The 13,528-nt window shown below is 42.7% G+C and overlaps 1 protein-coding gene across 2 annotated transcripts in view; it reads left to right on the top strand.

Moving 5' to 3' along the window:
- Window positions 1-13,528, top strand: part of GLS (glutaminase) — a 932,984-nt gene that overhangs the window by 371,946 nt on the left and 547,510 nt on the right. For both annotated transcript variants that reach the window (XM_085648790.1, XM_085648791.1), the window contains exon 9: window positions 3,018-3,076. In XM_085648790.1, the coding sequence (XP_085504916.1) occupies window positions 3,018-3,076 (59 nt within the window). The remainder of the gene's footprint in view (window positions 1-3,017; window positions 3,077-13,528) is intronic.

Genomic DNA, 13,528 nt, shown 5'->3' with positions numbered 1-13,528 from the left:
CTGAACAACCCACGCTCTCCCTGATCTTTGGGACACCTCTGAATCAGAGAAAAGCCATACAGAAATGCCTCATCCATTTTAGGGAACCAGGCTCACTGCCCATCCAAGATGCAAAGTGACTGCACTTGGGACTGAAGTGTGTTGCGCATGCATCTATGAGGCCGACCACTGGCCCTGAAGATGGGCTAGAGAGCTTTGAGGAGGATTCGAGACATCTCCTTAGACTATCCATTTCAATGATGTTGATCTTCGCTCTGAGGTTGAGTAGCAGGAAACATACCCACTCCTACAGAGCCCCGGATGTCAGCAGAACTCTGCTCTAGATCTGAGTACTGGCAATAAAGGCCTCCATGCAAAATAAATTCTGTAGCTCCAAAACTTTGTCCAAGGACATACGTCTTGTTCCACTGATTGAGAGTTCCTGCACTGTGCCCCCAGCCGTACTCTGTGATGTTGGTGAAGCCCGTTGTACAGCACGAGGGCCCAGCAATAATCTTGAATACATTCCTTCATATCCACAAAAAAACGAAACAAACTAAGGAATAAAACTAGTGCACGTTTGCCAGCACGTATCCTCCTGAAAACTCAAAGCTGAACTTTTAAATTTTGCTCTGTCACATCTTTCATGAAGCTTTGTGGCCACCCTTTGCCCCAATTAGCAGAGGGAACATCAATTTGGTTTTATTAACGACGTAATTAGGGCAAAGGATGACCACTAAGCTTTGTGAAAGAGGTGACAGAGCAAAATGTAAAGATTTCAGCTTTGGATTTCAAGTGCTACGTGATTTCAGACAAACTTTCCTAATGGCTGGTTTGCCACAAAGTCAGTGGGATGGAATGCAACTGTTTGCACGCATTCCTCCTATACCTTCTTGTGGGTTACTATAACACTGTAACTAGCCCAGGGTATGCCCAGATATGAGCCCTTTGCTCACTGTACCACAGCATCCATGCTATATCTCACACCCAACACCTAGAAAAATTTGTCTGAGGTTGTTAGTGTTCCCTTCTGGATGGCACCTCGCCTGCAATTTGGGAAGGACTGTTCCCAAGGGGAGCAGGGTCGGTACTGTTTTGCATCAAGCAGGGTAACCATCTAGTGGGCTAAATGCAGTGGATTTGAATGCTACCAGGAGCAATTGCCAATGGATTAGATAATTTGCAAACACTCCTCCCATCACCTTTTGTGTGTACAATGTCGGCCTTCACATTATAGTTAGGTCTACCCATTAGGACTGTTCAAGCACAAATTAGACTTGATTTATGTATTGTAAAGCAAGCTTAAGCCATGGAAGCTTGCTTCTCTTCCAGGAGACTCCTTATTGAAGTCATAAATACTGAATTGTCATGCCTGCTCAAGAGATTCCGCAATACTTAAAAAATATATAAATAAATATATTGATATATTTTACTATTCACATATGTATAGATCTGTGTACGTACAGTGATTTTCTGTGGAAAAGCAGTTTAAATGATAAACAACTTTGCATCATTTAATTTTTTTTAAAGAAGGCCATAATATGCAAATCGTCTCCGATTCAATTACAAATTACTTGAAATACCTTTCAAGAAACACTATGTGCTTAGACCACATTTTTAGGTGTGGCCTCCGAGGACTTATCTTGAGTCCACTTTAGCACCTCACCAAACTATTGTTGTTCTAAAATTCATGCACAAGTTATATAAACGGACGGCTTTTGATCAGTGGGCTTCGTTTACTGGTCTGTTAGAGTGTCAGTCATATTTTCTTTTCATCCAAATCATCTTACAACATGGGTCAATGGGTCCGCCCACTTTACCAATTGACTCCCTTCATTTTGACTACACAAAGCCTGTGCAGATAGTTCACATACTTCTTTACTCTTCAGTGATAACTGTGGTTCAAAGTGTACATTATTTATTTTATTTTATATATTACCTTTGAATGCTGGCTATTTATTTTGCCTGCACTGTGCGTATATCAAACTAGAAGATGACTTGTCTGCCATCTCCTTTTTAAACGTTTATGTAATGAAGTGTTAAGTGACATTGTAACATTGTGGCTCACTTGAGTACTTGGTTAGGTGGTAGTTTCTTCTAGTCTTCTTTACAACTACTACTACTATTAATAATAATAATAATAATTAGATGCATGACACAAACAAAAGGCTTTTTATTTAAAACGTACACGTCAATGATTGTTTTTTAATGTAAACCTTTTTATTGCAAGCATATTGTGGCGATAGTTAGGTGGCTGCATGTTTTCCTTTTTCTGTTTATTGCTGTGGCATATTCTTGTAGTAAAAAATCATCAGCACACCAGGTTGTAATGCAAGAGCTTATGACTTTGTCAATGCGTCTTGAAATATGTCTACACAAACATGACTCCCGGATAAAGACAGCTGCAGCATTTCAACAGTAACAACATAACCCAGCACCAACAAAATAGTGACAGAGCACAGCAATATAAAGACACAATACAAAAAGGACAGCACACCATAACCACATTAAACCAACGGAACACAAACAACCCTAATCACAGCACATCGTTTCGTGCAGTGCAGCAGCACCACATCACAACAATGCAACCTGACAACAAAGCAACAGAGCAGCCAGTGCAATGAGAGTACTATGCTAACGAAAACAAAATACAACAAAACAATGCAAAACAGTACAATGATAGCACAACACCAAGCACCATCTACCAACCATACATATCTTTTTCTCTTCCACCACACACTTCCATTAAGTAGGTTTACTATTGTAAACTCCTTACTGTGTAGTAGTTGTAACCTTGGAAGCATGTTGTGCTATCTGTGTTCATAAATTAAATATAAACTGCACTGTTGTTGATCATTGTGTGCATGTATGTGCCCGTTTAACTTGCACCCTCGTTCTGTATAAACCCTGAGACCTCTGTTGGGCTCAGAGAACTATATGTGAGTCTAGTGCATTTCACATACACACATTTTTTCAAAAAGTACTTGTGGATGTGTGATTAACCATTACACATTCTAATGCTGTGCTGTATTTTACAGGTGATGCAGTTTTTAAACCAGATGGCTGGTAATGAGTATGTTGGATTCAGTAATGCCACGTAAGTTTTTACTAATATTTGGTTTCCTTCAGTGGCTATTACAACCACTGAATATGTTTTTTTTCTGGGGTGAAGCACCCTTTGTGATATGTGTTACTTACTTCTCATTAAATTTCATATTTCATTCTGTAACATACACTGCTTGCACAATTTGGACATCTAAACGTTTTTTTTTCTGAAATGTGGACTACGTGGCTTGTTAGATTTAAAAGAACGAATAGAAGAAAATAAAACTGACCTTTGTGCATCTATAATATAAAAAGTCTAACAATTAGCAATCCTTTTCTCTGAAAATGTATATTTTAGTCTGCCCCAACCCCCCTTCCATTTTCCTTTTATCTGACATCCGGTATTTGACCTCTGTAGAGAAGTAGAGGCCTATTCTGTTCTGAAAAAGAAAGTAATTTTGTCGTAAATTTGGATTATTGACACATTAATAGGTAACCTATAAATTTCTGCAGTTCCACACAATTCAATTAGGGGTCCACGAGTGAAGGAAATAGGTTTCCTGTTAACATGATAAAAAAAACTGCAAGACCTGCTTTCAAAACTACTCCATGGATAAAAAAGAAATTGCCTACTTCTATTAGGAACATGCTAGAAGCTTCAAATTTGCAGCCTATTATGGACATCATTTAATCTTGATTGCTAGTATTGCTCATCTCTTTTTCTTTACATTATTTCATATAACATGACTTTACTTGGCAGCAATGTCTAGCATCGATGAGTCCCATTTTAGCTGATCTCAGTTGCTCGCCCAACACCTAATCTCTGTTAACATTAGAATACCAGCTGCTACCCGTAAAGTCAGGCCCACACAAAGGATTAAAAAACAAGCCACATATATGTAGGAGCAGAACCCACAGCATCATACATTTTCGAAAATATAGCCCTTTCTCAAAGCAGTGGAGCCACCTTCAGCAAAGGAGGAAGTTGTGATAGAGCCAGGGAGGTGGAGATTTTCGTTCATGCTTGGTGGGTGTAACTGGATTGAACTTTAAAGGAATTTGGGAAAAACGAGAGAGAGAGCGAGCATTCAGCAGAAGGGATCCAGGCTGTTATTTTTGATTTCTTGCTCTGGCTAGAGAGATGCTTGGTTATCTTTTGTCAGAAAGCATATTCGTGGAACCAGGACTGGATCACGTTGCTTAAAAACATCTTCAGGATTTGTGGGACCCGGACAAATCTATATATTGCGGCCCGCTGTTTGGAGGACGTTTGAAGTTATGATTTCTTTTTTGACTCAGTCGAACCTTCGTGATACCATACAATATTAATTATGTGTTAAAAGTCAGAAACCGGCACACACAAAAGCTTGAGCTGTCTAGTGTCTGCCAGACAAACAGAACAGAAAAAAACAAACCGCATTGACAGACATTTTTTTTTGTTTGCATCTAAAAACATTTATTAGCAACAGCATCTTATGTGGAATTTAGTGTCTAACCAGCTTGTTAGTCCCATTGTAGGAAAAACCTGCTAAGAGTGTCTTGTTACATATTTAGTGAACTAGTGCATAATATTAAATAAGGAACCTTCACATAGCTCCCTGAAATTGTAGCTTTAGTTGCTGAATATTTGTAATCGAAATAAATCTCCCCTCACCACTGGTGTTCTTGTGCAAATCAAAGCACTGCTCTAAGAATTTTCAGCATTCCATTGGTTGAAATTTAATAACTTTCTTTTCATTTCTTGTCCTTGACCCTCACATCTTCCCATGGGTGCAGGAGGCATGCTGCAAGAGCAGGACGGAGACAAAGAGAACAGTAGAGTGAGAGTCGAGAAGTGGAGACAGAAGGGAGTAGAGCTAGAGATGATGCAGAAATATGTGAGAGGTTGGGAGAAAAGTAAAGTAAATAGAGAAAATGTAACTAGTTAGAAGAAAAGATAAGGAGTGGTAAAAAGAGGAAGCTGTGGGTAGGGAAAGCAGAGAAATATGCTATAGAGAGGTAGAGAGCGATAAAGGCCGAGGAGTACAATACTCCAACAGGTCAGGTAGAGAGAGAGGTAATCTAGAGATGAATTTAGAGAGGTAAAGGTAGAATTAGAGAGATGTCCGGAAAAATAGAGGGCAAAATAAGAAGAGGTATAAAAAAAACTGGTCAAATAAAGAGAGTGGTGGGGAAGAATGGAAGGTAGGGATAGGGGTGAAGGGTAGAAAGAGAATGTGGTGTAAAGTTAAGCGGAAGTTGAGAGACCCACATGAAATAAAGAAAGGTGAGTTTCTAAATAGGTTGAGATAGAAAAATATATGAAAGAGTTGTAAGGTAGAGATATCTATAAAGAAAGAATTTGGTGAGACTTGAGCTGGATCGGGTTGTTTAAAATAGAGAAGGAGGTCAAGCATGAGATATGAGAGCGTGTGTGAGAGAGGCAGAAAGAAAAAGGGGCAGAGGTAAAGAAATAGAAGTAGTCAGAAAAGCGTGAGCAATTTAGAGTGGTAAAGGAAAGGGAACAGTGGTAGAACGTGGGAAACAGGAGATGGAGAGATGAGGTAGTGAACTAATTGTTAGACTGGTTGAAAGGTTAGGTAGTAAGAGAGAGTAGTAAGTAAGGTAATGAGGAAGATGTGTGGTAGAAGGAAAAATGAGAAAGAGAGATGAGGGTGCGTTGTGAGGTAGAAACGGTTGAGAGGTAGAGTAAGTTAGTAATGACACGGAGAGGGAAATAGAGGTAAGGTGAAGATAGAAATGAAATTATGTGAGAAGTGAAGTAGATGGAGAAGAGATACAGGGATGTCAGATGGATGAAGCGCAGTGGCGTGCTTGGAGAGGGATGAGGCAGAGCGAGTTGAGAGTTAGGAGTTAGAGAGAGATGAAGCTGAGAGAGGTATATTTGGTATATTGAAAGAGGTGAGGTATACAAAGATGGGGTAGAGAGCTGAGATAGAGAGGATGAAAGTACATAGAGAAGTAGAGATTCAGAGAGAGGGTTGAGGTAGAAGAGGTGAGGTGAAGTGAGGAGAGAGAAATGATACACAAAGATATTTTTCAATTAATTTGCCACCAACTGCCTGAGAGTGCCAGGGTTATGGTTGGGCATGCCAGGAATGCCCACTAAGGGCCAGATGTATTTTAGCATAGCACATCTGCACTGGGTTGCAGTAGGGTGAAAAAGCAATGCAGAGCCATATTTATTAACAAGCATTGCAAATCCAATAGGTCTCGCATTTGCTTGAGTTAGAGCTATTGACGTTGTAAATGACCATGTCTTTTACCCATTGACACAGTAAACACACTTGATGCACACATTATGACACAAAGTTATGTTTTTTTTAAAAGGTCTGAACCTGCAAGACTGGGTTGTTCCTGTGTGTTAAACTGTCCTGACAGTGGAACAAGGGACCTGTCCAGTCACTTTATACATTTATACAGACTGTTATTGTAGAAAATGCACAACTCTACAGGTCTCCAGCTTCGCTCCGACTGCCCCAAGTTTACTGCCCTTTTGCGATAGGATTTCTGAGAAATGCCTGTTTGAATTGAATACAAAACATAACACTACTGATGAAAAGTTCTGATACTGTCCTATTAAAAGCACGGCTGGTCGCCATAGCTAAACAGTGGCATGCCGTGGGATGTTATGGCTGGGGGAGGGCAGCACACAGCCTGCCATAGATAAACATAAAGAGTGCCGTGCTCTGGGAGGCGGTAGGGGGGCACCCCATCGGGAGATTTTTTTAAAAACAATTGGGGAGTTTTATATTGCGCAAAGTAGACCTGAAGGTATCAGAGCACTTTACATGAGTAGCAGTTGTGTTACAGACTGACACTTTCATTTTGTTAGGCATGGGGAGATTGAGTGATTTGCCCAGAATCACAGCATGTTGAGTGTCCCTGCTGAGGCTCGAACCAAGTGTCCGAGCTTTGAGGTCGCCCGCTCTAGCCGTTAGGCCACATCCTCTTATTTACAAGTGGTAAAAAAAATCTGACTAAGAACTTCGTTCAGTGTTGCAGGCATTAGTACTGTCTAGTGTGGAATAATGACCTTGGCATTTGGAAGAAGCAAGCAACTCAATTAAGACAGCGCTAACTCTGTCTTCTTGTTGGTGAGAATAGTGTCCCTTATAGAATAGGCTACTAGGTGCACATCATCAACACATGGAGAGGCCATCCGAAGTGGACTCTTTTTGCATAGTATACTGCTAATAATCCTTTGGCAGACACAAGAATCAAAGGATACTGTGTTCATATGTGCTAGGTCACACTATCAGGTGGAAATTCTCCGGAAATATCAGATTGCCTTGTTGCATCTGTATACCTGTATGAAATACAAAGCAACAAAAAAAACAAGCATTTGCAATGCAATAGATCTCGCATTTATGCAGTTTGAGCTATTGGCATTGTAAATGAGAATGCCCTTTATGTATGTTTTGGTTTTCAAAACATAAATAAAAGCATTGTCATTTACAATGCCAATAGCTTAAACCTGCGTAAATGTGAGACCTATTGCATTGCAAATGCTTGTTTTGACAGTGCCCGGGCCAAATTGTGATCCCAATCTGACACTGCCTGGCTCCTGAGGGAGAACAACCTTTACAACGCAACTATTCCAACGCACTACACTTACAACGCAATTTTTACAACGCAACATCCACTACAACGCATTCCATTACATCGCATGACACTACAACGCATTTTTAAAAACTACCTTTACAACGCATTCCATTACATCGCATACTACCTTTACAACGCATACCATTACAACGCATAATATTACATTAAAACCCCTACACTATCCAACACTTACCCTACTGTTGCACCCCCTGGAGTTAGAATAGTAATTTTTACCCCTATACTATCCAACACTTACCCTACTGTTGCACCCCCTGGAGTTAGAATACTAATTTTCACCCCTATACTATCCAACACCTACCCTACTGTTGCACCCCCTGGAGTTAGAATAGTAATTTTTACCCCCATACTATCCAACACTTACCCTACTGTTGCACCCCCTGGAGTAAGAATATTAATTTTTACCCCTATACTATCCAACACTTACCCTACTGTTGCACCCCCTGGAGTAAGAATAGTAATTTTTACCCCTATACTATCCAATACTTACCTTAAATGCAATGTAATATTATGCGTTGTAATGGTATGCGTTGTAAAGGTAGTATGCGATGTAATGGAATGCGTTGTAAAGGTAGTTTTTAAAAATGCGTTGTAGTGTCATGCGATGTAATGGAATGCGTTGTAGTGGATGTTGCGTTGTAAAAAATGCGTTGTAAGTGCATGCGTTGTAAAAGTGTGCGTTGTAACGACATACATCCGCTCCTGAGAGGCAAGGAAAGGATCGGCAGCCCGGGTCCAGGGCAGGGGAGAGAAGCCACTCCTCTGATCAGACCATTCACTGATCTGCCAGCTGCTCCAACACCTTCCGGCTGCCGCTTCTCGTGTCCTCCCATCCAAGGTGCTGGGTTCTTAATGCCAGGGTAATAGAATGTTGGAACATTTATGAATTAGAAAAGTGGTATTCGAATGTTTCCTTTGGAACGGTGGCAGTTGCTGATCCCTGCCAGGGCTACTGGCCGCTCTTTGATGCTCATTAAAGACTTCCACAGATTACCTTTGGAGCTGCCTCTTTTTACAAGCACACAGACAGTGCATAAATGCCTTATTTGCATGACCATAGTTGTTTGAATCGCGTAGCTCGTCATTGTGCTGCAGCACCCGATGTGTCGTTTCTCTTGACACTTCTATACTATTCCCTTTGACAATATCATGTTTAGTGCAGTTCTGCGCGTGCCTGATACAGCCACTCTAGAGTCTAGACGTTGAGCTGGCAAAGGGCAAGGTGGCAGTGCATAGTGAGGGGAAACACAGGGCTGGCAGTGCACATCTGAAGCAGGCACTTGGCTGAATTCTGGTCTGACACTCTGTGGGACTGGTACCATATATAGATAACATGCAGAGCACAGGGCTGGCCGCCTCTGGTGCAGGAAACCAGGGTTCGAGCCTCGAGGTCGCGTCCATATCCTGTGATTCTGGGCAAATCACTTAATCTCCCCGTGCCTGAATGTGTAATGTAAATACGGTGCTATGTAAAGCGCTCCAATACCTTCGGGTCGAGTTCGCGCTAAATAAATATGCAAAAAAAAAAAAAAGCCTGGTAGTATGCAAAAGTGAGGAGTGTCAGGTAGGCGGCAGAGCACTGCATACCGGGCTGAGAAATAGGCTATTTTGTGGTTGCCAGTGTTCAGGGTTGGCAGTAGACCGAACTGGCAGTGTTCACACCTACAGAACAGAGCGGATTCAGGCCTTGGTGGACAGCATGTGTCTTCTCTGCTGCTTAATGAAGTTCTGCATGGCTACAGAAGAGGGTGTGGTCCATCGGCTAGATTGCCGACTTTGATGCTGGAAACCAGGGTTCGAGCCTCGGGGTCGCGTCCACATCCTGTGATTCTAGGCAAATCACTTAATCTCCCTGTGCCTGAATGTGTAACGCAACCGGTGCTCATGTAAAGCGCTCCAATACCTTTGGGTCGAGTTAGCGCTATATAAATCTGCCTTAAAAAAAAAAAAAAAGGCACGGCTGCTCACTAGGACTGTATGCGCAGCGAATCAGCTTGGCGGTTGGTGCCCAGTTTACCTGTGCACGTGCCTGTCAGAGCGCACGTGTACTAGGAGGGCTGACTGCGCAAGAGCTGCCCTCCCTAGGGCTGCCGACGCACAGGGTTCTTTCTCTGTGTGTAGGACTGCCAACAGAGCCATCTCAGAGGACATCTTTATTTGTAAGGCTGCCATTGCACAGGGCTTGAAGTGCACACGGCACCCACTCACAGGGCATCCTGTGTCGAAGATGCCTGTGTGCAGGGATGGACGTAACCTCTTTATGCAGGGCATACATCTGTTAATGTGACAACCTTTCCTTGGTGCGTGTGTAAAACGGCGCGCACACACACTGCTGTTAACGTGCAGTCCTGTCAGTGCACGGGGCTATGTGCAGGCCCGGCCACTGCAGAGAGCTCTCTTGTACAAACATTGGGAAAAGAGGGAGTCACTGCAGGATGAGGAGGATGGCGCTTGCAGAGAGTGGAAAACAACAGCAGCCGACTAGGAATGAGGAGTATTTGAACTGAATGCGATGGTGAACAAAATTATGTTTTTTAGTTCAATTGTTACCCAACATGGTTGTTCTGCCCTCGGAAGCCTAAAGAGGAAATCAACATAGAGCCTCGTTAAACCGGCGGCGAGAAGAGCCAAGTTCTGGGCTGTTAACGGAAAGTCAGAGACAGGGTTGAAAGCAGAGGGCATGGAATTCCAGTTGTGTGCAGCCAAGTAGGACAAGCCCGGCGGAGCGTGGCGCGCGCGCTTGACGGGGGAGCGCATTCCAGGCGGGGGAGCGGACCCTTTGTAGTGCGATGCCAAACAGATTGCATGGCGGCACGATGCGCGTGATTGTGCGCGTGCTCGCCATGCAATCCGCTTTTCGGAGCACTTTTAAATGCCCCTTACTATAGTCTCGCTTTGCGATCGCTTACGCGATAGCAAGGCGAGACCTAAAAAGCACCCCAAGCATGGATGTCTATGACACCAAGCCAACTAGCTGTGTCAAATACAAGAGATTAAAAGTAAGTGCTATAGTTTCCTGTTTACAAAAAATAGTGGCATCAATGGCATACTAGGATATAAAACAACAGTTTTACAAACTATTTAGGTCATTTAGATGCTAATGTAAATTATTGGGGTATGTGGTGTACTTTTGCACCTCATTACACATGGATACAACATGGAAAAAGGAAACTGAATTTGCGTTTGCTGTTCAGTCACTTTCTCACTTTTTTGCTACCTACGAGTTAATGGGAAAAGGGAATGGAAACCCTTAGCAAATACAAATTGAATGCGCCCGTTTCTAAACGCTAGAATATAAAATAAGCACACACCTTTTACTCTAGTTTCTGCACAATCACCAGGGCTCTGTAAGGACTGGCATCTACATTTATTGGATAAGCCCAGCTGCCTGAAAGTGAGCATCTCTGGAAGGCATTGTTGGAACTGGCTCCAAAATTGAGCCAGGGTTTAAGTGTACATTTTAGGGTTAAATCGAGACCATTTTCCTCGTTTGCATTCCTAAGAATGCTAGGTTTTTTCATTACCAGTGAATGTGCATCTTATTTGAGCGTAAATGCCTTAAAAAGTTACCAACGTTTACAACGTCCGACAACTCCTAGTAAATCATAACTTGTGTTACCGCACTTTATTATTGATCACATTTTTGAACCACCAGTGGCTGTATGTACGCTTCTTTCAGTTCCCACGAAATAAAGTACATAGCAGTAGAAAAAGGTCTAACAGGATGTATATGGGTATTTATGCCGTTTCTTGTGACCCTCCTTTCAAAGTGAATTTGCTTTATGGCGCCGATTATGCCCGACCCCGCATTTAGGAGGTGTTTCATTATCTGTTATACTATGGCGAATAGTAACACAGAAATTAGGGTGCTGCGGTGACAAGACCAGAGTGGAGATTCATTGTGTGTAGCCTGCAATAATTTGGGAAGACAATACAAGCACTCTGATAGCTAAATCTAAGAGCGATATCTTCAACTGTAGCCTGGTTTCAAAACGGTATTAGGCAGAAGGAGAACTGCACGTATATATTATTGGCAGGTAAAATAAATGTCTTAGAACTGTCAACACTAATTTCAGATTGATGTATGCTATTTTTCAATGTATTAATCCATCGAAAAAGACCTCTGGCCCCTAGGATAAAGCGCTAACTGGTGTAAACTGTAGGGTGTGAGGAGAGGGGATGCACTGCTTTGCGGAGTGGAAACAATGTGCTTCAGAGTGCATTGGTCTGCAAGCATGCCTGGGTAAGGGCCTTTATAGGGGCACTGAGTGTACGCATGTGTGCGTATGTTGTTTAGGTTAGCTCCCGCAAGGAGACCGATCAATATGTTCAAGGGGTTCTATTTGATACTGCGGAGATACGTATTGGCAAACATCAACTCACTCACCAATCAAGCCACATAACCTACTAAAAGGTCTATCAATGTATCTGCCATGCATGTACTAAGCTTTGAATATTCCCGCGGCCAGACACGCTAACTCTGATGGTGCGTGTACTGTATCTGATGCGTTCAGCCGAGTCAAGTCTGTCCTGCTCCATTAGCTACCTGTTCTGTCACTATTGGCATGGTAATTACACCACACAAGAGGAATACCCAGCAACATTACCAATGCTGAATTTATCACTTCTGGAACTACTTTTACGCAGGTGTAATCTTGAAAGGGCACACTGCATATACACGGTCACACAAGACCTAAAAAACAAGATATTTAGAATGCTGTTTGTTGATGCAACACATACACAAAAAAGCAATGTTTCCTTATCGTAATGTTTTTTTTGTACAGGAAGTTCTGCACTTTCCTGTGTTCTTACACAATTAGTAGAGGAAACCTACCATTGCTAGGCGGTTGTTTCTGTCCAGCAGTGACCCAGCTATTTCAAGTGTTGCAGGGCCGAGTTGTGGGCTGCTGCAGGGGAGAAGGGGAAATGGGCATGTCTGAGCCCAGCTCAGCAGCTGATTACCGTGGCATCTACGGCTACAGAGCTGATCCCGGTAGAGCCTGGCTGACACCGGCCTGTGATGAAGCAATGACGAAGGCACTGTTTCCTCAACCCAGCAGCTGGAGTGGGAGTAGCATTATAGGCAGCCTGTTTTTGTTGGTGGGACAGCCCGCAAAAGATTAAAGTGTAACTTTAAAAATAAAGTGCAGTTTAAGAATTCTTTCTTTCTCTCGTCCGCAGCAGATAGAATAGAACACCAGCCATGTTTTATTTGACAGCGGGTGCCGTTCTGAAAAAAAGCACGGCACCCGTGTACATAAAATGTCTGTCGCTGCAAGTTAAGCGGGCACCAGGGTGATAAATAAATAGTCCTTAAAGAAACAGATAAGGACATAGAGTGTAAGGAACCAGTAATTGTCCGGTGCTCCTGCATCATAAACGGATGTGATGTATGGGGAGCACCGGCCAATGAGGAGCCAGCAAATTGGAGCAACGGGGGGTTGTGGACCAATGGCAGGAAAGTAGGTGTAATTACACTCAGTAGAGGGATTACAAAAGGTCTTGCAGACAGCGCATGCGCTTATGCTCGACCTAAAAATGGCCGCCTGCTGCTAATTATCTCCCCGCTGGTGCACAAACAGGCTGCCTAGCACCACGCACCAGGTTTGCTCTATGGTGCAGTGGTGGGTATGCACTGTCTAGCATAGGAGTTGCACTGGAGGCATACCCTTCCAATACAAATCCTGCCTAGACAAACATTCCACACATTGATTATCTATACTTTCAATGCATAGAATGTTTGCATGTTAAGGAGCCTTTTTATGCTAAGCCCTGTCTGACAATCTTAGAGGATCATGCTTTGTGTCATAAACTGTGGGTTCTTGTGCTAATACACTCGAGTTACATGCAAGTAAAGCTTGTTGATGCAAAGTAGTGCTAC

Source organism: Triturus cristatus, chromosome 3_2, assembly GCF_964204655.1.
Source record: "Triturus cristatus chromosome 3_2, aTriCri1.1, whole genome shotgun sequence".
Classification (NCBI taxonomy): Eukaryota; Metazoa; Chordata; class Amphibia; order Caudata; family Salamandridae; genus Triturus; species Triturus cristatus.
This window is presented reverse-complemented; position numbering and strand designations above follow the sequence as displayed.